Genomic DNA, 27,780 nt, shown 5'->3' with positions numbered 1-27,780 from the left:
TTTAAGATAGGCTTAAGAAGTTTTGTGTAATTATTGCTTATAATAACCAAAATAACTGTCACAAGTTGGTATTTCTTGGCATAGGGTGTTCAAAAACATTTTCCGTTTGTAATTTATTGTCGGTCTTCAAACCTTTAAACTTCATTGGTTCAGAGTTGGTCAAAAATGTAATCGATTACATTTTTTGATTACAGTAATCAATTACTTGTAATCATGATTACAATTTTCAAAAACTTTGATTACAGCTGTAATCATGATTACAATTTTGATTACAGTAATCAATTACTTGTAATCATGATTCCAAGTAATTGCGATTACAAGTAATCACAACAAAAACGATTACAAGTAATTATGATTACAAGTAATCAAAATATATGATTACATGTAATTTGATTACATGTAATTATGATTACATGTAATCTAAATACACGATTACAAGATTATATTTCACAGTAGATAGTAGAATGTATTTTATAATGATACATATTGCACGTATTAACATGTACTGCATTTTGTACGTATTTGTATACGTACAAATGAATGTAACTAAAATGTATGTACATATGATTTTATCTAGTGCATATGTTCAGACATTTTAGTTTCACACACATGTACATACACTTATATTGTAGGTATAAAATATATGTACGTATGTATATAGATAATAATTACGTATGTATGTGCAAACAATGTAGACATGTACATTTATACACAATGAATATATGCATTTTATGCAAATATTTGTGTATGTAAAATGTATATCTATGTTCATGTACGCATGTATATACAAGTACTTGTGTTTGTACGAACATACATACATTGTCTGTACAATGTATGTCCCATGCATGCATGTGCAATTTATTTATGAACAGTATAATATATGTATGCATGTACAATATAGGTATGTCTGTAGGATGTACAATATATGTATGTATACATGTACATGATATGCATGTCCAGTGTATTTATGTACATATACATAATATGTTCATGCTCAATGTATGTTTCCAAATATGCATAATACATTTGTGTACGATTGTACGTACATTGGGCGTATTTATATTTTACATATATTCATACATAAATTCGACATGCATAACGTACGTACATACACACATTTGAGATGCATATATTGTACAGATGTATATACATATAGCGTACAGATGTATATTCATATAATGTACATATGATGAAATGAACATATAATGTTCATATAATGTACATATGTGTGTACATATACAGTACATATGTGCATAAATATATTGCGCATAATTCTTTCGTACAAATTTTACATGTGTACATGCATGCTATCCCTATCTAGGCATATGGTGCAATGTATATATGTCCAATGAATGTATCCACACATGAACAATACACGCATGTTCCATGTATGCATATCCATATGTACTATATATGCACGTACAATACATGAATGTATGTACATACATTGTACATGCGTACATACATTACACGTATACATATGTACATTACATTTACGTCTAAATATGTGTACAATGCAATAAATAAAATGCATGTAAGTTAACTTTTAATGACTCAAGCAAGTTAAATGACAAAATCAAACGATATTTAAATTTAGTTTTCAGCTTTAATTGTTCTATGTCATTTTGAAATTCTTTGAATAAAGAGTTATTTTCAGGTATTTTCATGAAATGTTTGACAATACAGATTTATTATTTTTATAACATAATGCATGATTCATAGAAATTTTTTAAATGGTAAGAAAAACTGTAAATTTTATGTGTGGAATTAATATTTAGATATTCAAAATAAAATTATCGTTTGCTTTCTAAAAAATATGAGGTCGAGTTTCATATGCCTTAGAATAAATTTTAAAACAAATTTTAATAACTTTACTAATATAAATTTTTTTAATGTATGCACAATGTATGTGTATATTGTAATTACATATATTTAAATGTACGCATGTATTTGTACATTACTTGTAATTAAATACATGTATACGTTGTATGTACAGTCCGCAAAAAAAAAAAGATATCACCCTGAATAACTTTCGTTCTAATGATCCGATTTTCACGAACTAAGTGTCAATCTTAATGGTTCCTGGGGGTGACCTCAAATATGCTAATTAATTAGTGCTAACTATTAATTAAGTTACGAAATCAGACACAAAAACGTACTTTCTCTGAATAAACATATATTTTTTTTTACATATTTGGAATCTAGACACTTGAATTAGGGGGGGTAGACAAAATTTTAAAACAATTGGGTCGTAAATTGGGTTGCAATAAAGGTTTATATATTTGGCGATAGTCCAGAAAACCGCCAAAAAAAGTCGCCTGCGCAAATAAATATTTTAAGATAACCCTTGACTGATTAAAATGAGAAACGCTTAATTTTACTAGGTTGCTAGGCAACCAATTTCTGACTGTAAAAAAATTGAAATAATGTGTTGTGATTGCTCTGAGAGGTTTAATTAATAGTTAATAGAAAACACCTCGAAGTTTCTAGGCAATAGACAAGTTCATTTATGTCCAAAAAGCAAAAATAAATAAATAAATAAATAAAATAAAAAATTATTTTAATCTCTTTGGAAAAGAAAATTTGAATCGATTTATAAGTTTTCAGAATTTAAATACATGAACTTTTTATCTGATATTATTTAGATTATGCTATTTTTGCTATGTTTATTCGAGGATTTCATACTAAAATCAAATTAACATAACTTATAATAGCTATATACAAAATTTTAGGGATAATGATTTTTACAGCTTTAATCGAGTCTTCTAGGCATGAAAGTTTGAAGAAAAAAAAAGTGCATGAAAAATAAAATGTAGATTGTATAGTAATTCTAATGCACATTCACAAGGTTTTCTGTAATTTACGATTTCTTTTTTCTATAACTCAATGAATTGCTGAATGTTTAGTGGCATTTTAAAAACATTGAAATATGTTATGTTTAAGAATAAGATATTGAAATAATATGTTGCATATTGTATGATTCATTGTTTAAAAAATTGCTTCATTTTGCTAGATATTTACGTTACATGGTTTTCTTTGGATAAAGATGATTAGCAAATAGCATCCACATGTTTCGATACATTCTGAAACTTACGTTCGCAAATTCACCATAAAATGTCGCACAGCATATTCTTCAATTACGATAAGCTACATTTACCACCAAATACTGCTACTATGATTATTTTTGTTATATATATATCAGATATATATATATATATATATATATATATATATATATATATATATATATATATATATATATATATATATATATATATATATATATATATATATATATATATATATATATATATATATATATATATATATCTGATATGATACTCTCTTTTTAAACAGAGCTCGTAAGGCCCTTAAGATACTGAAATGGGGGCACGAAAACTTAAAAGATTTTTTTTTCCTAATGCCCGCCTGATTTAACATCAGTCAATTCAGGCATCTACAGGGCGACAGATATCTGTGTGGCCTAAGTATTCCTAACGAGCATCAAACATTCTCAAAATTAAGTGTTCATTCACTGGAAAATTTAGTGTTTATTTAATTTAAGAACTGTTCCTTCACTTGGTTATCTTACTACTTATTATTTAAACCACCAAAAGCTTAAAACAATATTATGTAAGTTATCTAAATTTTTTTTACATAATTTGCATTTAATAACAAATATGTAGACATGCATTTAATAACAAATACGTCATTTAGCTAAAATTACAAATTTTGAAATTTTTATGATTTTTTTTAAAGACAAGCTAAGCTTAAGTATTCCTTCACTGGTTAGTTTACCCTATAAGATTTTGAGAAATTTGCGATGTTGTGAGAGATGCTTAAAAATATTGACTGCGTATTTTTATTCATATTTATAAAATATATATTCAAGAATTTGATGAATATTTTATTCCAAATTTATTCATTCGTATGTATATTATTGAAATTTTATCAGTTATTGAGAAAAAATAAATAAAATATAATCACATTAAAGAAGCACAATCTGTTGTATAATCATATTCTATCGGAAGCATGCTTTTATAAAACTCCACATTCTCTGAATAAAATGTATTTTATTCAATAAAATGTTTTATTCAAATTTCTTTACTAAATTTCAAATAGAATTTTAGACGACTAAAGAAGAAACATCGTATTTTATAGCTTAAAAAAATAAAAATGAAAAGATAAGCAAACGATTATTAGCGAAAAAAATATGAATGAAATTTTATGCTAGGCGCGCGAAGTCAAGTTCCTCGCAAGTTTATCACATTTTAATATTAATCGCTCCATTTAATCATTTCTTCATTGTCGCCAAATTATTTTTTTAAAAATAATTAATTTTAATTTTTCTCAGCTTCTAATAAATAAAAACAGTTGAAACTTTAGATTTTTCAATTGAAAAATATGTAGATTAATATGGTATAAAAAAATTCATACCTTATGATTCAAAAATTTTTCATCCTTAATTTAATTAAATAATAAAAAATAATTAATTATTATTAAAAATTATTTTTTTCGTGAAATTATCTTTGGGTAAATGAGTGTTATGACTGGGTGAAATTTTCTTCGAATTGCTTTATTAGTTTTTAAAATATGACTAAAAACGTAAAAAGTGAAATTAACATTAAGGGGTACGAACTTTGGATCGCTCTCCTGACCAAACTATGGGGACCATATTTCCCAGATTGCGGCTACCCCCTATATTTTGAAGGTTAAAAATCCAAATATGTAATAAAAAATATATGTTTATTCAGAGAAAGTACGTTTTTGTGTCTGATTTCGTAACTTAATTAATAGTTAGCACTAATTAATTAGCATATTTGAGGTCACCCCCAGGAACCATTAAGATTAACACTTAGTTCGTGAAAATCCGATCATTAGAACGAAAGTTATTCAGGGTGATATCTTTTTTTTTTTGCCGACTGTACATGCGTATATTGTGCATATAACTATTTTTTTGTACATCCATGCATTACATGCGCATAAGTATTAACAAAGTATGTAGTTATACAAGTACATACGTAAGTTGTACATAAGTACATACTTTGCGTGCACATATATCGATGTACCTATAAATATGCATGTATACCTGTACGCATTTTATTTACGCAACTATGTGCATATATTGCACCTTTAAATAAAATTCTTGCATATTGTACGTAAATACGTACAATTTTATCTACATACGTACATTGTATATACGTGCTATTATCGTAAATTTATACAATATATGTACTTAAGTGCATAAAAGCATGCAAACGCATAAACATTATTTTCATATACGTTCATACATACATTGTCTATGTATACAAAGATACAAAATATTGCCTTTTTGTACAAACTAACATACATGCGTACATGTATCATAAATGCATAATTATATGTACTAAGCATATGCGCATTGCATTAAGTATATTACAATATAATTATGTTATGAATATTGTACGTACAAACAACGTTTGTGCATACATTGTATGTATAGGAATCGCAAATAGTACGTTCATGCGTGCGTATACATTCTATGTACATAAAAATATGTAAACACATGAATACTTACATAAAAAATTTGACTATAGTATACAATCGTAATAACTTGTAATCGTGTAGTTTGATTACAAGTAATCACAATTGCATGTAATCAAATTACATGTAATCATGATTACATGTAATCATATATTTTGATTACTTGTAATCATAATTACTCGTAATCGTTTTTGTTGTGATTACTTGTAATCGCAATTACTTGGAATCATGATTACAAGTAATTGATTACTGTAATCAAAATTGTAATCATGATTACAGCTGTAAACAAAATTTTTTGAAAGTTGTAATCACGATTACAAGTAATTGATTACTTGTAATCGTGATTACAAGTAATTGATTACTGTAATCAAAATTGTAATCATGATTACAGCTGTAATCAAAATTTTTTGAAAGTTGTAATCACGATTACAAGTTATTGATTACTTGTAATCGTGATTACAAGTAATTGATTACATAGCTGTAATTATCTGTAATCAATTACAGTTATAATCGATTACTGTAATCAACGGCCAACTCTGAGGTACGTATGGGAAATTTCGTGATCTAAACAGTTTTGAAGTTATAAAATAATTAAACTGGGATGTTTCTCTATTCGCAACACTATTGCTAATATTTATTTTGTTAGGTTGTTTTAAGTAATTATTTACGTAGTATTAAACAGTTAGTTACTTGTTAAGTATTTATTTAAAATAGTTTTGTATTTTTTATCAAAATAAAAAGTTATTGATGAAGTAATTATTTCATTTTTTTTCTCTCGATCTTTTTAGAAATTTGGCTGCAGAAATTATAAACATAAACGGTGTTTTCAATTTTGATTTGATTATACATCCTGGTATAAAGATCTTCTGATTGGGCAATTGGAGATCTTAATTTGCTTTTCGTTTTTATCTGAAAAAAAGTGTTTATACAAGTATTGCTTCTATATTATTAATACATAAATCTGCAAAATACATATCAGCTAATGATGTTTTGGAATCAGAAGTTGGTGATGAAATATTAGAAGTAAATGTTAAAACAAATCTCAAAGGTCCACATAGGGGCATAGTCCAAAGGATTATTGCTATTCTCTCATTTGCATTAAAGGCAAGAAGGTCCTGATTCAAGACTTAGTACACGCCATTTTCAGCTGTGATTATTACTATAAGATAAGTTCTTGAAGAATATGGCTTACGTTTAATTTACAATAGGTGATATCGTCACTGAAGAACATTGGTTTCACGTTCTTTTTAAGCCACTGTAAGCATGAACACCTGCCACGAGATGATTTCGACTAGATGAAATTCTTCAAGATTTTACGTCATTACAGTTCGTTAACAAAATTCTTTTTGGTGCACGATTCTCACTCTTTAAACTGGAAACTAACACTTCAAATCATTATCAATCATGAATCGCTACAGCGCCTTTGCGGTTTTGCTAATATGCATTAGTATATCGGGTTATTATGGTAAGTATGATTTAAATAATAAAATTTTTATGACAATGAACTAATTAAGCGAAACAATTTTGGCAACATATAACGAAAAGTATTATATATGGTATAAACATAAAAATTTTAATTATTAGAGTTAAGTTTGTGGATTATTTGTATTCTTTTTCTTAAAATCATTAAATGCAAACGATTTTTGTATGCAGAGTTTTCTATTTTAAATTTTGTACTACGGTTTTTAATTTGGTTTAGTTAAACGTAAAAAATTCCATTTTTCTCACCTAATAATATTACCATTCGTTTTTAAACAGCAGTTAATAATGCCGAAATTCAGCAATTGCTGTTTAAGAATTGGAGTTGTTCAAAAGTCAGTCTTATTTTTAAGATTTAGAATAGTAGGGTTGAGGTTTCTTAATTTGTCTTCCTAACTCCTGAGAATCCGCTTAACGGGGGACAACAATGCAGTTCTGTGAGTTGAAACTGTAGAAAAAAGTGAGTTAAAGTAAAACCATGTTGAAAATTGTTTTTTAAAATGCAAAGGAATTATGGCAGGATAATATAGAATTATTCATTGAGTCATTTTTGCTCAGTAATTCTTGCCATGATTCATTTACCTTCTAAATTTTTGAAAAATTGCTTTTGAAGCTTTATAGTTTACTCGTGCTTTATCTGAACTTACTTTTTTTTCTATACTTTAAATTTTAAATTACTAATGTAAGCGGAGTAGAATTTGCCATGAAGAATTTCTCCCGTATTATAGCGTCCTCATACCTTTAACTAGATATAAAGTACTACACTATTTGATTCCATTATAAACAGGCTACTTTGGTACTTTTATGAGATCGTTTTATAGATCAATGAAGAAGCTGATCTCTGAATAAAGTTCTTCAATATAGGTCACGATATCTGGTTTCAAGAAAACAACTAAATCTATTTCATTAAGTGAAAATTGTTTACAGAAATTATTATAAAATCTGTTCTGAAACTTTTTTAAACTTCTTTTACGACCATTTTTATTTGACACATCTTCCTCTCTATTAATGTGTAAGAAGAACATTATTGAAAAAACAAAACTTCAAATGATACCAATATTTTTTATTGCGTACTATTTTAGAGATTATTGAGCTGTAAATTGAGTCTTAAGAATGGCACAAAATACTCAGAGTAAAGATAAAGTTTGCAAAAAAAAAAAAGTTTTTAAGTGGTGTCTGCGAACAATATGAATTTAAGAAACCATGCAGTGGAATATTTAAAGAGTGTAATTTTTATTAATTTGTTTTACATAACAGTTAGTGATACGAAATTATGTGTTTCATTTCTTAAAATAAAACATGACATAGGCTTTAAATGTAAAGTTTATCAAATTAGAGGTGACGCCATAACTCGGATATCCCTAGATTATTGGCCAATGCTCGTTCTCCGGAGACTAATCATCGTAGCCTAGTATACTTGTTTAAGCAATATATTCGTACATAGCACTAAATTGTCTGGCATTTCGACAGTACTCGGACAACAAACTTGTACATCCTAATATATTAATGACAATAGATACAATAGTTAAAAATAAAATATCGATATTTCTCTTTTGTATAAAAATATACCGATCATATCGCATACACAAGCATCACCCAACCATGTCCAAGTAATAAGCTCTATCTCTTCACGGCCCATGGTAGGAATGGCGCATAATTTTGACCCCAGTCAGACGACGTGAGCAGCATCTGAACTAGTGCCATTCCACTTTCTACTCCACGATCAACTATTGGACTTTAGATACGACAGATTCAATGAGCACCTTGCTGCGTATATACGCTGGTTATTTAGTAGATTTCCAGGATCGAACTCACAATACGCAGCTCTCCAGAAACGGAAAGAGCAAATAAAAAGAATATAATGCGAATTTTCGATAAAAAAAAATTTGAATTCAGATCAGGAAATTTTATTTCACTTACAACTGAAACAGGGTATCAAAATTTAAAATTTAATGCTTTATGATACAAATGCTTTGGTGTTTGTTTGCCAATGTCTTAAGTGACGTAGAAACTAATAGGTGTAGGAATAAGGGCCCGTTGAGCCCTATTCTTTACTACGGATATTCAGTAGTTCTTGTAATAATTTTAAGAACATGTGCTTTAAATTCTTGCTTATTTTAATTTCAAATAGTTTTATATCTCTGGAAAGACTCGCATGAGATTCCGACATCGTTTATTTGATTATTATTTTTTAAACGATCGGTGAGAAACGCATTCATTATATGTATTTCGACTGGGTATGAGATGAACTTAATATGAAATGAATGCAGCTTTTGTATTTCATATCCTATTTCAGCAATTTCGGTGTAGTTCAAATGGGAAAAATTTTAATTTTTTTGAAGTTATACTTCTTATGCGACTTCCAACAAGGTTGCGTTAAACGTTTAACACTACATTTTTATTGGCCGGGAAATCACGTGGTAGGATCCAGTTTTCCCTAGCTCGCCGCACTTAACTATACTCAATGATCAATATTTTAGTTTGATTAGATACACATATAATTTAATAGGGTAGTATTTTTTTATTTTTAAACTTAATGGATAACAATTGTAAAAAATGAGTGAAAACAATCCCACGGACAATGCGACGGATTTAAGGTTATGTCAATGTACGTCTCTTATGAATATCAATTGATTGTTAGGTTTTCTCTTTTCTAATTGCCATTTATATTTCACCAAATGCAGCCATGAGGGATATTAAATTATTTATTGCAAAATCTTTATTGCCGCTATCCACTGCAGGTTCACAAGCTCTGGCAAACGTTGCTGGAGAAGAAATTGATTATTGTGAGCGGCCTGTGATCCTTGTAAGAGATTTTAATGTGAATTTCTAATTACCTGAAGCTGAAACATTATAAACCTTCCTTAAAGACAAATTTGGATTGGAAATGATGATTGGTAGGAATGATCCAACAACCAAAGGGGTAACTACCATTGATGCAGTTTTTGCAAGAAATATTGAAAAAATAGAACTCAAACATTTCGTATCTTACTTTAGTTATTATAATCCCATTGTAAATGTTATAGATTTGGATATTTCTCCACTCGAAAATGATAATTAAAAGATGCGATCAATTGTGAATTGTAAGCATTGTTAATAAAGTTTGTCTTAAAGAAACTATATGATTTCACTAAAAATCAATTTCTACCCCTTCCTATTTTCATTTCCACATTACGAAGTTTAACTTCCTACGCGCGGAGGGACTCCACGCACTATTTTTTTTTTAAAAGGTCGAAGTTGAAAATTAAACAAGTTGGACAAGACTATAAAATGATAACTTATCTAAGCTTAACAATTTTCTGTATTGTTCTTGAATAAAGTTCCTTAATTTTTATTTCATTTAATTTCATGGTTTGGTTTCCAGTAACCAGGGCCCGTGCTAAGGATTTCAAATCAGATGTCAGTAAATTAGCCAAATACCAAAAGTATTCTCCAAATTTTCGTAAGTTTTCGCCAAACGCAAATATTAACAATTTGTTACGATTAATTTTTTTCCCCATAGAAAACTATTTTACGGTAGTATGTTTCAGACTTATATTATTTCGACCCGATTCTAATTGGTTATGCGGTGCATTTACCGAAAAATACGGTAATCTAACAAAAAAATATGGATTTGCTTAGACACAAATTTGAAGACCGAATTAAATATATATTTTTCTTTCCAGTGGAAAAAAAAAATCATTCACCAAATCTTTCGTCCTAACACAATTTTACTCGCCAAATTTACGATTTTATCGCACAATGCGAGATGGCGAAATGGCGAAAGCTTAGCTCGCTTCCTGAAAGTGATTCATATTTTGAAATAGATCATAAATAAGCTGAAATAAAAAAATAACGTGAATAAAGTAGAAATGAAAGTGAATTAATGGACTTACTATAGTTTCAGTTCTATAAACAAGAACCTTCCTCACTGTCTAAACGTTGTTCAATCAATATAAGTGTATTAAATAAACCTTAAAATGATACCATTAAATATTATTGAATTGCTTTCCTCTTTTATAACGTAACTAAATTTTGTGTCCCTTTTGTATTTTAAAAAGACTTAAAAAAAAAAAGGAAATCAGAAATAAATGAATTATCATAATGAAGTTTTCTTCTACGATATAAAATTATTACTATTATTTTTTCTTCTTCTAATTTTGAAACACAAATTTTGAATAAATTTCGATGATATTTAAAAAAAATTAGATTTAGCGTATTATTTTTATTTGTAAATTTTTCTATAGGCACTTAGAAAACATTTTAACTTCCGAATAAGCTAAAAGGTAATAAGAAGATGGAAAGGCACTTTTCTTATTCTCAATAAAAGAAGAAAAAAAAAGGATTTGTGTAATAAGAGAGGCATAATTTCATATTTATCAAAAAATAATACATAATTGAAGCATTCAAATATTTTTGATTTTAGTGTCGAAGAGTTTATTTCCTTCCCTCATCTTTCTTATACAGAAATTTCTTCTTTGAAATATCGTTTTTCATATAGCTGTTTGTTCTGTTTCAGTTAATTTAAGTAACTATTTTTCTCTTTTTAGGGTCTTCTCTTTTTATGGAAAATCGCAGTCTTAATATTTTTATTTTGAAAAATGCGAAAGAAAGGGACCACCTTGAATAACTTTTGATCTAACGATCAAAGTTATTCAAGGTCATTCCTAAACTTTACGTTTTAGGATTCAATCTTAACTGTGCGAAAGGGCAACCTCAAATATGCTAGTTAATTAGTGCAGACGATACCTTAGATTACGAAATCAGACACAAAAACGTACTTCCTCTGAATAAGCATACCTATTTTTATGATGGATTCAGATTTCTGACCACCAAAATATAGGGAGAAATCGCAATCTAGGAAATATAGTCCCGATAGTTTGGTTATGAGAGCAGTCCGAAGTTTGGGTCCCTTAATGTTAATTTAACTTTTTGCGTATTTCACCATATCTCGAGAAGTTTTTAAGTTTTTAAGACTAATTATATTTGCTTATTTAACTATAATTCCATGCAAAAAATAACTATCGGTCAAATAGTTCTTGAGAAATAGAATTTAAAAACTTGATTTCTCAGGAACTATTCGACTGATTTCTCTCATATTTTGCTATGAAAAAAAAAGACACATTCTTTCACGTGATTTTAAAAAAATATATACCTTAAAATTAAAAAAAATTTCGACTATTATTAAATAAAATTAAAAAAAACATTTACTTGAAGTTATTTTTTGAATGGAATTGTCTTTGGATAAATATGTTACGACGGAATATCACTTTCCTGACCAGATTATAGAGACCACATTTCTAAGATTGCCGCTACCCCCCCCCTATATTTCGGGGTCTGAAATCCGAACCCATCATAAAAAGGGTATTTGTTAAAAGAAAAAAAAAAAAAGATATCACCCTGAATTACTTTCGTTCTAATGATCAGATTTTCAAGTGCTAAGTGTCAATCTTATTGGTTTTTGGGGATGACTTCAAATATGTTAATTATTAATTGAGTTAAATCAGACACAAAAACGTACTTTCTCTGAATAAACATATATGATACATATTTGGATTTCTGACCTTCAAAATATAGGGTATAGTCGCAATCTGGAAATTGTGGCCCCTATAGTTAAGTTAGGAGAGCATTAAATTTTGGTCACCTTAATGTTAATTTCACTTTTTGCTTTTTTAGTCATATCTTTAAAACTGATTAAGCAATTCCATAAGCAATTGAGCAATTTATAAATTTTTATTATTTAATTTAATTGTGGATGAAATTTTTTTTAATTACGAGGCATAAATTTTTTTATACCCTATAACTCTGCGTATTTTTCTATTGCAAAATCTAATGTTTCAACTGTTTTTATGTAGTAGAAGCCGAGGAAAGTTGAAATTAATTATTTTTGAAAAAATAATTTGGCGACAATGTTAAAATATTTAAATGAGGCGATTAATAACTTACGAGGAACTTGACTTACGCGCGCGTAGAGTAAAATTTCACTCATATTTTTATCGCCGATAGCCGAATGTTAAGTCTTTTTCTTTTCATTATGAAATACGATATTTTTTTAAAGTCATCTGAAAATTTACTTGTAATTTAGCAAAGTGATTTGAATAAAACATTGTATTCAACGGATGATGAATTTTATAAAAGCAGAATGTGGTTATACATCTACTTTTTTAATTTTATTTTTAGTAGGTTTCTGAATAATTGATACGATTTCATTAACATACATTCATATGCATTGATTTGGAATAATATATTTATCAATTTCATCAATATAAATTTTATAATTATCAAGAAATTACAACTTAAATGAAGATGAAATATTTATAAAAGGTATCGCTATATCTCCTTGAATAAAATTGTAATACCAACAATGATTATGCGAAATCGTGTTTTGAGATTCCATTTCACAGATATTTTGATTATCCATGATTTTGAATTCGATACCTTTGAGTTCGCCTTTACCTTTTTTTTTATCATCTTTTTTTTCCATACACTTTGATGCCTTTTCATGCATGTAAAATTTCGATTTGTTTTACTAATTCATAACTTCTCTGCGAAATCAGTTATTTTCGTAACTTTTAGGAATGATTGTATGTAATAGTGATGAATAAAGATTTATTAAACTGTAGGAATGTATATTTGCAACTATTTTAAAATATTTAACTCTCAAATACATACATCTTGAAACACATTTAACATTTTTTCAATTCAAACATTTTTTTAATGTATTCATTGTATCAACAACTTTAAATAGGTCTTTTGTTATTATATATATATATATATATATATATATATATATATATATATATATATATATATATATATATATATATATAATACAAAAATTAAAAATACTTTTGTATTAATAACAACATTAAAACTCTTTCGTTGTCATAAAATGTCTTTGGTAAAGAACAGGAGTAGAAATTCTATTTTGGGATTTCAAGGCTGAAAACATACCATTGAATTATAATTAGATTTATATTTCAAAGGAGGAGTTATTTTTAGAATCTTGTCCCTTTTCACTTCCATATTAGGAAGCATTGAATGATTTTCCATAATGCGTAGAGTTACAAGGTATGTATGACTGGAACCTGTTTACATCAAAATCTGTAAGTATGACCGAGTACGTATCATGTATTCATTGTAAGATCTGTCCATCCGGAGTCTTGTCCACCCCCTCCCTTGTGGAGAGTGGATGTGAAATGTTATAGTCACCAGTCTACCTTTAAATAAATCTTTTGATAACTTATGACTGCATTATTAAAGCTGAATACAACAATGATAACAGGGATGTAGCCCTGTTATTATATATATATATATATATATATATATATATATATATATATATATATATATATATATATATATATATATATATATATATATATATATATATATATATATATATACACTAGCGTGCAAAAGTTTTTGGTCAACACATGAAAGATATTTTAACCTTTCTATGCGTTTTTTTTTTTTTTTTGGTGTAGGGATGATTTCCGTTTTATTTAGTCAAGCCAACTTACATATTACATTTGATTTCAGAATTTTTACTTTACTTGCAATTTAATGTAAAATTTTATCTTCTTTGGATTAAATTTAAATCTTTGCACTCAGTTCCGTTGAATATTTCTTTTTTTAAAAATATAATTCGAGTCTTGTGAGAACTTATTCTTCAAAAATAAATGTCAATAATAAATTGAAGTTAAAATCACGATTTCCTTAAGCAAATATGCAAAACGTATGCTTATTTGTTAAAATTGTATCTTTCAATTGTATTTTCTTCCAATTCTTAGATGTAAGAAAATCGCTTCACGAAAAACAAATACCCGACTGATATGAAAATTGAATTTTGATTTAAAGTAACTATTAAAGCTAACTTTGCTTTCTAGTTGATAAGCATATCAAGAACGTTTAGGAATAAAATTATACATTATTTATTACATTTCCAATCAACCGTCTATATAATTGTGTTTGACCATAGACTTAACTAAAAATACTTATTTTTTTGCAGCTGAAGATTGTTCTTACTACAAAGTGGGCGTTCAAAACTATTTTGAGTGTATCCTATCTGTGAGTAAATTTATTAATTTAATTTTACGGTGCTCATGAAATGATCACTGTAAGATATGTACTGTAAATTTGATTAAATATTCGCATCTGTTCAAATAAAATAAAATAAAATAATACATTTCTAAATTACCAGTGCTACAAAAGTTTTTTTAAAAGATAAATAATAAAAATTAATCTACCAGTTTTGATTTTATTTTTATAAAATAAAAGAGTCATATTTCAAAGTTAGAGACTTAAGGGTAACGCAAACAAATTATTTTTTCCTATGTCCATGTATATAAATTTTTTTTCACCCCCGCAAAGTTTGTCGCAGCTTTTAAAACATCTATCAATTTTTAAAAGCTTAAAATGTAAATTTTAAATGGATGCTTTCGCACTTCGTATTAATTCGAAAACAAGAACGGATATTGTCAAATCAGAATAAATTAGTTTTCCAGAATTATTTTTCACTCATTACTTACCTGTACTACTCATTACTTACAGTTTATCAAGTAACACACTCGTTAGAAATCGTTAATAATTCTCAAAATTCACTAATCACTACTACAATCATTTTCATTGTAATATAATGATGTTTTAATTCAAAAATGTATTCATTAATAGGAAATTCGCTTACGATAAAGTTGCATATATTTTTTTAACAATCATCGTGCATAGTTCAATGCAAAAAGCATTTTGCTGAAGAAACCAAATAGTCGAACTTGATTGGCTTTCTTAATCAACAAATGCCACTTCTTATCTACGATGAATTCACTTGCCAGAAATATTTCTTAAATTACAATTTTTCTTAAATTTCATTAAAAGCCATTAAAACTGCATTTCATAATTTACTGATAATTATGCATATTATAGTCCAATTATGATTATTAGATAAAGATTTTTATATTAGTTTAAAAAAAATCAGATTTCTCGGGAAGAGATCTTATTTTTATCTTATATAACTACAAAACAATAACTTATTCAGCTAAGCTTTTAAATTTTTGTATTAATATTTTTTATTAATAATATACTATATTAATAATGATTAATTTAAAAAAAAACTTTGTAAAATAAGTAATTATTGCATAGTTATGTTAAGAAATATACATTATTACAAGGAAATTTATATTTAGTTCTGAAATCATGCAATTATTATTTCATCAAATTTGAAGGTAAGAAAATAAAATTATAATGGGTTAGCAACAAAGTTCTCACAGTTTTAAATTTTTTTTTGAAGTTCAAAGCTTGAAATATTCGATTTTTTTAGCCTGTCCCGCTACTGTTTGATATGAATTTTTGTGCAAAATTTAGCTTAATTACTATTCGTCCAACTCAACTGGGTGACCAGAATTTCGGCCTTTGAAGTCAAAATTTTCATTTTTTAATTTGACATACCAATCTCAGGCTGTTCTTTTAGCTGTTGCACTCTCCCCATACACAGCAGAACGAGCATTTTTTTCGGCCTTATAACCTTGATTAAAAGCAAAAACAGAGGTATCGGAAAATACTAAGTTTTCGAAATTTATCATTCCATTTCGTTGATTTGAAAATTAGCATAACTCGAACAAAAGTTGGGAAAAAAAACATAGATTGCTGTTGAACAAAATATCCTCTTTCGAATGATTAAAACCATTATGCCATGGAGAAAAAAAGACCAGGCAATAGGTTGATAAACGCCTCTAAATTGACCAACAATTTAGAAATTGGAACATGACAAACTAATCGTAGAAGCATTGTCATTGTTCCTAAGTCCTATCTTAGCAATACATACTATAAAAATCTATCTATCTTATTATATAAAACGCTAATAATTACGTATGTATGTATCAATAAAACCGATGATATTTCTTTTCTCGCGCTGGCAACAGTTTTCATTTTTAATTGATTGGATTCGGCGCGCAAGAGCACGTAGTGAGCATCATATGGCTAATCCATGTTATATAAAACGCTAATACGTTTTAATTGATAGGCTTCGGCGCGCAAGAGCACCATATGTTAACAATGACTTAAACAAAAAGGTTTATTTTAACTGATAAATACTAGAGAGCCTAGAGTAAAAGAGAGTGGACAAGGGAGAAACGATTCCTGATTGGTGGACAGAAAAACTTTACCGCCGGAGGCAAGAGTGGAAAATTCGCCATTGGAATTACATGGAGTGAAAATTATCTGACTCAAAAAAATTATGTTCTGTATTAATAAATGCATGTAATAAGTTCATTACTTACTTTTTTTCAATAAGAAACTTCACAGTTACAGTAAATGTTAAAATTATGGCTGAAAATTTGGATAGTTGTTAGTTATTAGAATTTATCCTTATTATCACTTACTTGCGTGCATATAAAGTTATGTTTATCTCATTGTAAAGAGAACAAGGTGATGAAATAACTAATGGTTAGATAAGAATAAATGTATTTACTTTTAATGCACATAATTTCTATCTAAATTACTTATAAATTTTAAGATTTGAGCATCTTTTTATCAAAACTTCAGAAGTGCAGAGTTGGCGATATTACTTTGACATGTTGGCGCTTTACAATGTTCGCGTTACAATGTTACAATGCGCGTTACAAAGTAGCATTTGTTTACTTTTCGTTACCAACTGTATAAAATGCTAGTTTGTTTTAAATTTCAACTAATTATGGAAATTTTTGTTGAAATAAACAATACCTTTTCAGGTGAATATGCGATAATTTTTTCCTGAAAAAGTAATAAATAATAATAAATTATATAATTTGTGTTATTAATTATTATTTCTGAAATAAATGGCATAATCATTATTAATTTTTATATTTTATTTAAGGCATTTATTAAAAGCTGAAGTCTTTTCATTAGTCTTTTTTTTTTTTTTGTCATTGACGTTAATTTTTTAACAATTTCAGATGCTAGACAATGTTTCTTAAAAAATCTGTAATATCATGTGCTTTCCAATCTTAAAGTTTATATTATTGATACTTTAGTATATACTCTTAGAATAACAGAACCTTCAGAATAACACCAAATGAGCGAGTGGCGCCAATTTCGGTGTATCATCTGGCAACCCCCTTGGACAAAAATCTGACGGCAGCGCATGCGCTCTTGGATATTGTCATCACTCTTTTCAATACAGGCACTCTAATAAATACTATATTATAATTTTAACTTTTTCTATCACTATACTCATTTTCTTACTCTTTGTTTTTTATACATTTTATATTTTTGTGATAAAATAAAAAACTTATAGTTGTTCTGCTTCTGAACATTGATGAAAACGCAAAATGATGGGCTTCATCAACAATCAAAAATATATACATTTATTTTACAAATTCCATATTAGGGTGGCGCCATTCAGAAAATTAAAAATACAGAATTATCTTTAGCGAAGCCGATGCTTTACATCCGGCGTTCAGTGGCAGACTACTATTTCATATTGTTTTACAACACATGGCTTTAGCCCTTTTGTGGGAAAGACTTTAAAACAAAACTTACAACAGTTACTTTTCTCAACAACTGAAATTTAGAATAGTGTGATTAAGAAAAATATGTGAACTGTTTGCAATTTCAAATTAATATTGAAATGCACAGGTTTAGAATTTTCTACAGTGAAAAGTTTTCGGAACTTCAGTGTTCAAAAAAGTATACAAAGGCTAGACGTTAAGAACGTATCCAATGAGCGAGCAAAGCGAGCATCGGATTGCAAAGCAATCCGAAATGAACTGCTAAAGCAGTTCCTGGGCTTGGCGAGCGCCAGCGAGCAGGGGGCGAAGCCTCCTAGTATATTTTATTTTGTGTTGTTATTTCAATAGCTTGCAATTGGGTATTTGCAACTCGAAAAAGAAGTGATTATGCCTTACCATGTGATTTAAATCAGATTTAATCGGATACCCGTAAGCGACGTCACGCGCAAGTGTCTAACTTGATTGGCCACTCTTGGAACTTGGCTGGCCAAATGTCGCTCTTTATCTACGCTGACGTCACTTGCAAGAAATATTTAAGCATATATGTTATATTGTTGTTATGCTCAATATTAAGACGTTTTATTTTTTATTTTATTTTTGCAGTGCTATAAAGAAGCATTTGTAATGGATCACATAGAAGGCACTATCTGCGTAAGTTTTTATTTTAATTTTCTAAATGTTCTCTTTACTTAAAAGCACTGAAGATATTATTGTGAAACAGTGCAGTAAGTCGTAAAAATATGTTTGCTTTGGAGTCGAAATGTTCGACAAAAAGAGCGACTCCGACTGATAAGACTAGGGAATATTTTTCTTCTTTTGTTGCATAAGATTTTTTAACTTAGAAACTTAAATCTAAATAAATTTCATATCGCTGATTTCAAATCTGCGATAGGTTTCTCTTTCCAAGCTAAGCATTTTTTTAAATAAAATTTTTAGTCTAGAGTTTGACGAAATATACAAGTTTAAAAACGTTATATACAACAGGGGATTGCGACTAACTTCTAGGGGAGTTAGTGCACATCAAGAGGATTAAAATTGCTTACTAACCAACGTGGGGAAATGCCGTCCTACGCTGCTAGGGGCGATTTCCCCTGTTATTAACTGTTTCTTCGACTGTTTCCAAAGAGTTCATACTAGGGAAACACCACTAGCCACGTACGATGACATTTCCTGGCATGGGCTTTTGTCTTATCTATGATATGTTCTAGGGGCCAAATCCTCATGATGTGCCCTCATTCGCATAAGCTAGTCGGGGATAGGGCGTTCACCTTCCTATGAGGTAAACCGGGTTCGAATCCCAGCGATGGCAGGTTGATACGATTCCCGCACCCGGCTTGCGCCGACCACAGTGCTGATGTAAAAATATCCCCAATGGTAGACGGATCATGGGCTAGAGTCCCATTGCTGTCAGGCTGACCATAAGTGGTTTTCGTGATTTTCTTCACCATGTAACGCAAATGCGGGTTAGTTTTCGCAAAAAGCCCTCAACGAAGGCCGCCAAAATTTTTCCCGATACTTAATCCAGGAGTTCCCTTGTCTTCTGGATTGGGTTCAAAATTACAAGGCTACGGAATTGAACATTACTAGTCATAAACCCCCCCAAAAATGGGGTCGGCTGTTTAAGAAAATCTGTAGCTTTAGAGACAAAACTAATTTCAGATTTGAAATCCTCAAGCCCGAATTAAGCAAGATAACTTATTTGTATGAATGAAGCAAAAAAATAGTTTCACAGTGCATTCAATTAAAATTATAGGGTAACAATTAAAGAAATAAATATTAAACAATATATTTGTCCAAATTACTGAAATTGCTCAAAAGTACTAAAGAAAAGAGTTATATATCAATATTTCCCACACACAGTATAGCATACATAAACGTTTGATGACAAATTTTATCTTTATAGTAAATATAATAAACTAGGAAACTGTTAAAAATGAAGCTTTAAATTCATTCGCTTACATTTTTTCCCAATAAGTAACGCATAAATTAGAATTTGGAATTTTTCAAACAAAATTATAACTTATTAATATTTTCATTTGTTAATCTCGATTATTCAATAGTTTTAATGATTTTCTGTGTTTTTTTGCTCTATAGTTTGGTAGTTAAATATAACTCAATGTGGTTAATTAAGTTTGTGATAAGTAATAAATTAAATTACCACACTATTCATTATCATAATATATTTATCTACATAGTTATAAATATTCGTCTAAATAATTTCCATGGGATCATCTTCTTTATTATCTCTTTTAATCTATATGACTTAACTTATACTTACTATAGAGTAGGAGTTGAAAAAATGTTTTTGATCCCTTCGAACTTCTGCACACCCCTAATTCTTAAACTTAGTTTTTTTAACGATACATACAAACATTGAAAAAAATGTTTTATTATCGTCATGCGAAAAGTAAACAAAATATTTTGAAATAGTTGTTTAATTTATTGAATTTTATGGAATTTTTCTTAGGTAGCTTTTAGAATGGTAAAAAGTGCATTTTAATTACATGTCAATTTTGTACTAACTTTTAATGAAATAATTTCAACCAATTAGCTTTATTAAACTGATATTAATTTTTAAATTTCTCAATTTATGCTAATCTACATTATTTTCCATCTTTTTACAGTCTAAACAAATCTCCCTTGGTGGCCATGCACCGGTAAGTACTAACTTACTAACTAATTACGATAATTCACAATTTTCATACATTTCTACATACGAAATACTTTACACGTCATTTATTTACGATAATTATAAATTTTATGTACTTTTACTTTCAAAATACTTTACACGTCATTTATTTATGATAATTATAAATTTTATACATTTTTACTTACAAAAAAGTTCAGACATAATTTATTTACGATAATTATAAATTGAATAAATTTTTACTTGCAAAATAGTTCACACGTCCTTTATTTACGATAATTATAAATTTTATATATTTTTTTACAAAATACTTTACACGTCATTTATTTACGATAATTAAAAATTTCATCCATTTCTGCATACAAAATAGTTCTCAAGTCATTTATTTACGATAATTATAAATTTTGTATATTTTAACTTACAAAATACTTTGCATGTCATTTATTTACAATAATTATAAATTTTATAAATTTTTACTTACAAAATACTTTACACGTCATTTATTTACGATAATTAAAAATTTCATACATTTCTGCATACAAAATAGTTCTCAAGTCATTTATTTACGATAATTATAAATTTTTTACACTTCTATTGTCAAAATAATTCACTCGTCATATATTTGTGGTAATTATAAATTTTAAACATCTAACGATCATTATAAATTCTATACATTTCTATTTGCAAAATAGTTCTTACGTCATTTATTTACATTTAATTATTCATTATTTATTTTAAAATGGATAGCAAACGTAGAAACATTTTTTACTACTCATGAACTAAGTTTTTTCCACACATTTCAGCTGCTTGGAAAAAAAAATTTATGAAGAAAAAAAAAGTTTTTAAATAATTAAAAAAAAATATTCATAAATCTTTAAAGATTAACTGTACAACAAATATCTCCAAAGTATCTCAATGTTTTAGCTACTAATAGCTCGTCAAAATAAGAACATCTTTAAATTCAAGATTTATGTTACCAATTCTGGAAATAGCAAATATTTAAAATTTTTAAATTTAGGGAAATGTTGCTATCAATGAGATACTTATTTTTGGATATTAATTATGGGGTCTGTGGGGAGAGTATTTACAGACCATGTCAACTTTAATCTATGAAAATGGTACCCCGACATAGAGTCGAGTTAACATGTCTTATATACTAGTGAATTGTAGTTGTAATTTTGTAGTGGTAGATACGCTACAGGGTCCAATTTTCCCTACTGACAGTTTTGCTCATGTTAAGGTAATTTTTGCTTTCCATACTGCGCATAAGTTACAAGAATAAAATGTTTGATAATTATTAGAAAAATAATACTAAGTAAAGTTGGCACAATGAAGGAAACACTTCATTGAGTCTGGGAAATTCCACGATTGGGCCGGTACCAATTTAAATTTTAATGCCGTATCACCTTATACTCTTTGTAAATAAAATAGTCGTCTTAAGGTTTCTCGATTTCTCTACTCTCTACACGTTTCCCCTCTCCAATACTATTTTATCGCAGATATTGCTTTTCCCCCATGCCAGAATATTCCCAGTTTTTACTGAAATTGATGTGGGGAAAAGGAAGAGTGGAAAAATGTGAAGGGTGGGAAAATTGCGGAATCTTGAGACGCCTATTTTATTTTCAAAGAATATAATACAAGTTAGTGAAATGTTTTGAAACTGTTATACGTATTAGTTATATTAATAGAATTATTAAGGAAAAATGAGTTTGCAACAGAAGACAACATTTTTAGGAAAAATAGTTTAGATTCCCAGTTTAATAAAGTTCTTTCTTTCTTTTAATATTAAATTATATTAGAATGTACAATAATTTTTCAAAATTATGTAATTAAATATATGGAACTTGTTTTTTATTTTTATTTTTAGAATGGATTTACTGCAGCCCAAGTCGAGAATTCAATCAACGTGAGTAGTTTCAATTTCATTATTTGCAAAAAGTGACTTTAACTGTATGTTTCTTTTAACGAATTTATTAGGTAAAGTAAAATGTATGAGTACGAAATATATTTATAAAGAAAAGGAAACGGCAGCATTTAATTTGAATTGGAGATAAGGGGAAACACATATTAAATTGCGCAAAATAGTGAGCACACAGAATAACTTTCGATTTAATAGTCTGTTTTACACTTTCGAAAACTCAATACAAAGAGGGGAAAAAAAGAGAAACCAATGAATTTTTTTTATTTGGTACCACTGAAACCATACCGAGAAACCACTGAATTTTTTTTATTTGGTATTTTTAGAAGAAACACGCATTTTAAAATATATATCTGCGAATATTCAGCCCAAATAATATTTGCTTACTTTCAAAATGAAAAAATTAAACAGTGCGAGTTTCAGAGTGCAATGGAAAAATGAGAAAATGCCACAAAAACTGTTGTGGCACTGGTAGTGACTGAAGGCTCAGAAGCAAATTGCTTTCGTTTGTCTTTATAGTATGCATCTGCCTGAATCTTTATAGTTCGAAAGTCTATCCCTAAAAGTACTAAATAATTCGATCATACGATATTTAAAATTCCGAAATCAGACACGAAAAAAAAAAAACACTTTCTCTAACTTTTTTCGAAAGTTTTGGATTCTTGACCCTGTGGGTGATAGCCGTAATCTGGAAAATATAGTCCCAATAGCAGGAGAATGATGGTAGAAAGTTTGTACCCATTACTATTAATTTTACTTTTCGCGTATTTCGCCGAATCTCGAGAACTTCTTATGCGAATATTTTTGTAACAATTATACAATTTGTTTCACCAAAGATGAACTCAAAAAGTAATTTTTGATAGTTATTATATAATATTATTTCAATTAATAATAATTGTAATTTTTTTTAATTGTGTGGAAATTTTACACCGCTTTAAAGTATGTAATTTTAAGTGACAAAATGCAAAATTACCTAAAAGTTTAGATATGTTACAATTCAAATGTTTTTTGACCATTGTTCAATAAAATGATAAAAGAATAACAAAAAATTAAAGTGGTGGCGTGGTAGTTCTTGCTTTCGGAAGCAAGCAGTCGGCAGAGGCTTGCATTATCTTCTTCGGCCGAAACATGGTCAACGCACTTGTCTTTACACTTGTTGAGCGTGGAGTGCCTCATAAGTTTCCACTTGTATGATACTTTTGAACAAGTTTTCATTTTAGAAAGCGCTTTAGAAAAGAATTTATCAGTAGATTTTATCGAAATTGATGTATGACACACCACGCGCGCCTGCTTGTGTGAATATTTTTTCCCGACGGAATGTATATATATGAGAAATTAATTTATAACATATAACAGTATTAATATTTCTTCAAGATTTTTAAGTTTTTGAAGAAACTGAGGCGACAGCAGAAACAGACACCGATTATATCTACAATTAGATTAGTATTATTCTGATGAATACGTTGAATCAGCAAAAGCAGCTGCATCTGCTTCCTTTGGTAGTGTTGAAGCAGCACCAGTTGCTTCTGAGAACGCATCTAAACCACCTCTTGCTCCAGACTCAGCACCTGCTCTTGCATTAGCTCCAACACCGGCTCCAGAAAAAACTCAGCACCCGTCCTTGCATTAGCTCCCGCACATGCTCCAGAAAAAACTCAGCACCCGTTCTTGCATTAGCTCCCGCACATGCTCCAGAAAAAACTCAGCACCCGTTCTTGCATTAGCTCGCGCACATGCTCCAAGAAAAACTCAGCACCCGTTCTTGCATTAGCTCTCGCACATGCTCCAAAAAAAAAAGAAAACTAACAGATGCAAATGGTAAAATGTTCTGGTCTGAGTATTGCTGTAATAGATGCTCGAACTATTTTTCTTTCAACTGCTAATTTTCGCCCAGATCTATAAGCAGGCAATAAAAAGTGGCATCAGACAAAGATGGGATATAAATACGTAACTGAGAAATTTAAGCACTCTATGTATGCTAAGAAAAAGCAGAAGTTTCGAAAGAATCCATGACATTCGAAACGACAGAATACAAAAGTGTGACGATTGCAAACTAAGGGCAGTAAAACTCAATGAAAATACCTAAAATATAAAACCAACTCTATGCAATAGTCAAACGAACGTATTTTGTTTAAAGTGCCCGCAGGCAAAATATGCGTTGAGTATTAGTGCTAATTTTAATAAATTTTTTCGACTCCGTCGAAAATTTTTTTGTTTAATCACAGAAATTACTTTTTTATGTTTGATTTCGTAACTTGAAATATAACCTGCGCTTAACATATTTGAGATCACTCTCTAAAAATCTTAAGATTGAGTTCTGGGACGTAAAAATCGAATCCTTAGATCAAAATTTATTCAGGGTGATTTTGCGCGCTGTACATTTAGTAATTATTTATCAATTGTTGTAAGTTGTGTGTAGTGTAACTAATATTTTCTTTTGTTTTAGTGTATATCTGCCAGATGCAGAGCAACTCTACCGTCAACAGTATGCGAGATCTCAACTTCTGGAGGTGGCTTTATCTTTGGAGGTGGCACTACTTCAGGAGGTGGCACTACTTCAGGAGGTGGCACTACTTCAGGAGGTGGCACAACATCCGGAGGTGGAACTACTTCTGGAGGGGGAACTACTTCTGGAGGTGGAACTACTTCTGGAGGTGGAACTACTTCTGGAGGTGGGACTACTTCTGGGGGTGGAGGTTCCAGTTCAAGCTCAAGTAGCGGTTCAACATTCGTAACAGACGCTGATGGTAATGTGTTTGAGTATTATTATGACTGCGATGAAGAAACTGAAGCGACGGCTGAAGCAAGCACCGATTATTATGATTCTGATTATTATTATTCTGATGAATATTATGAAAGTGCAGAAGCTGATGCCTCTGCAACTGCTTCCGGTGGCAATGCTGCAGCAGCTGCAGATGCATCAAGTGGTTCAGAAAGCGTGCCCAAACCAGCTCCAGCTCCTATTCCAGTACCAGTTCCTGCACCGCCACCCAAACCAGCACCCGCTCCAGCTCCTATTCCAGTACCAGTGCCTGCACCGGCACCTCTACCTGCTCCAGCACCTAACAATGGAGGAAGCTTCTGGAATTGGAATAAAGGTTCGTCTGGTAATTCCCAGGTTCAAAATAATGGAGGACAAGGAGGAGGTACTCCAGGAGTCACTCGAATTTACTGGAAATGGATACCTGGATCAAACGGAGCACCTGGCAATCAGGGCAATTTGAATACTGGTAACGTGAACCAGGGTGGATCGAATGGTGGAGGAGGAAATCAAGGAGGTTTCAATGGTTTCGGTGGAAATCAAGGAGGTTTCAATGGTGGAGGAGGAAATCGGGGAGGTTTCAATGGTGGAGGAGGAAATCAGGGAGGTTTCAATGGCGGAGGAGGAAATCAGGGAGGTTTCAATGGCGGAGGAGGAAATCAACGAGGTTTCAATGATGGAGGAGGAAATCAGGGAGACTTCAATGGCGGAGGAGGAAATCAAGGAGGTTTCAATAATGGAGGAGGAAATCAGGGAGGTTTTAATGGTGGAGGTGGCAATCAGGGAGGATTTAATGGCGCAGGCGGAAATCAGGGAGGATTTAATGGCGCAGGCGGAAATCAGGGAGGTTTAAATGGTGAAGGTTCACATACTATAATCAGATGGGTACCCACAGGAGGAAACGGCGAGAATCACGGAGCATTTGGAAATGGTGAACAATTTCAAGGTGGTGCAAGCAGTGCAGCAGCTAGTTCAGCAGCATCGGCCGGTGCAGGAAATAGTGGAAATAATAATGGAATGAGATGGTTATCACCAGGAGGAAACAGTGGAAATTTAGGAGCTCCTGGAAATGGCCAATATCTTGGAGGTGGAGCAAATAATGCAGCAGCTTCAGCGGCAGCTAGTTCAGCATCAGGTGGAAATGGAGGAAACTTCGGCCCACGTATGGGAGGTTTCGGAGCAAGTGGGAGTAATGCAGGCGGATTCGGAAATTTTGGAGGAAGTGGGAGTAGTGCTGTAGCTTCCGCAGCAGCAACTGGATAAAAATTCAAATAGTGTTCTAAGATCTTTGGCAGCACAAGGCGATAACCAAAGATCAGCAATTTTTAATAATTTTGGATGGAATGGACAAAGTGAGCCTATCACCATAGAAGGAAATCAAGCTTATTGGCACAGGAACCGATGAACACATTCCAATTGAATAGATAGTATAGTGTCAAATAAAGTATGCTTATTCGATAAGATATGTTTTTTTTTATTTTATAACATGTTGTGATGTTGTCCTAACATAGTATAAAACTAAAGTAAATAGTAAAAAATATTTTTTTGACTATACAAACAATAAACAACAATATATATTCCATAATGATATGTAAACTATTTAACATTACTTATGAAATATAATCATATTTAAAAATAAATCTTATGAAATTACGATTAAAAAACTTAGAAATTATGCTTTTCATAATTTATATTTACTGTTAACACAAAGAAAAAAACAATAAAAACACATTGAAAAATGTATAAAACTGAAAATAAAACATTAATTTTAATTTATTTGAGAAAAATAAGAGGCTATTCTGCACAGTACTATTAAAGTAATCGAGCTGTTTCTAAACTTTTCCGCAATGACTCAAGTTTTACTATTCTGGATAATACAGTATAGTGGTTATAAGCAAAATAGGAAAGTGGGGGCATGTCCTAGTATCGAGAATTTAATAGCAACTCGTGACTGAAAACACTATATTTCGCCGCTTGAGAGCTTTTTCTA

General features: G+C 29.8%; 1 protein-coding gene across 1 annotated transcript; it reads left to right on the top strand.

Annotated features, from left to right (window-relative positions):
• Positions 1 to 6,495: 6,495 nt before the first annotated feature.
• On the top strand, positions 6,496 to 27,251 carry LOC107449728 (uncharacterized). Its single transcript, XM_043046867.3, has 6 exons — positions 6,496 to 6,988; positions 14,993 to 15,051; positions 19,068 to 19,115; positions 21,089 to 21,121; positions 22,979 to 23,017; positions 25,476 to 27,251. Exons 1-6 carry the CDS (start codon positions 6,928 to 6,930, stop codon positions 27,051 to 27,053), a joined length of 1,818 nt encoding a protein of 605 aa, XP_042902801.2. The 5' UTR covers positions 6,496 to 6,927; the 3' UTR covers positions 27,054 to 27,251.
• Positions 27,252 to 27,780: the final 529 nt, after the last annotated feature.

The sequence above is a fragment of the Parasteatoda tepidariorum genome, chromosome 7 (assembly GCF_982258835.1).
Source record: "Parasteatoda tepidariorum strain Cologne lab strain chromosome 7, Ptep-v5.0, whole genome shotgun sequence".
NCBI classification, from domain to species: domain Eukaryota; kingdom Metazoa; phylum Arthropoda; class Arachnida; order Araneae; family Theridiidae; genus Parasteatoda; species Parasteatoda tepidariorum.
This window is presented reverse-complemented; position numbering and strand designations above follow the sequence as displayed.

Coding starts and splice junctions, on each gene's coding strand:
- LOC107449728 (XM_043046867.3), top strand. CDS start 6,928: ATGAATCGCTACAGCGCCTTTGCGGTTTTGCTAATATGCATTAGTATA. Junction 6,989..14,992: donor TAGTATATCGGGTTATTATG/GTAAGTATGATT, acceptor ATTTTTTTGCAG/CTGAAGATTGTTCTTACTAC. Junction 15,052..19,067: donor ATTTTGAGTGTATCCTATCT/GTGAGTAAATTT, acceptor TTATTTTTGCAG/TGCTATAAAGAAGCATTTGT.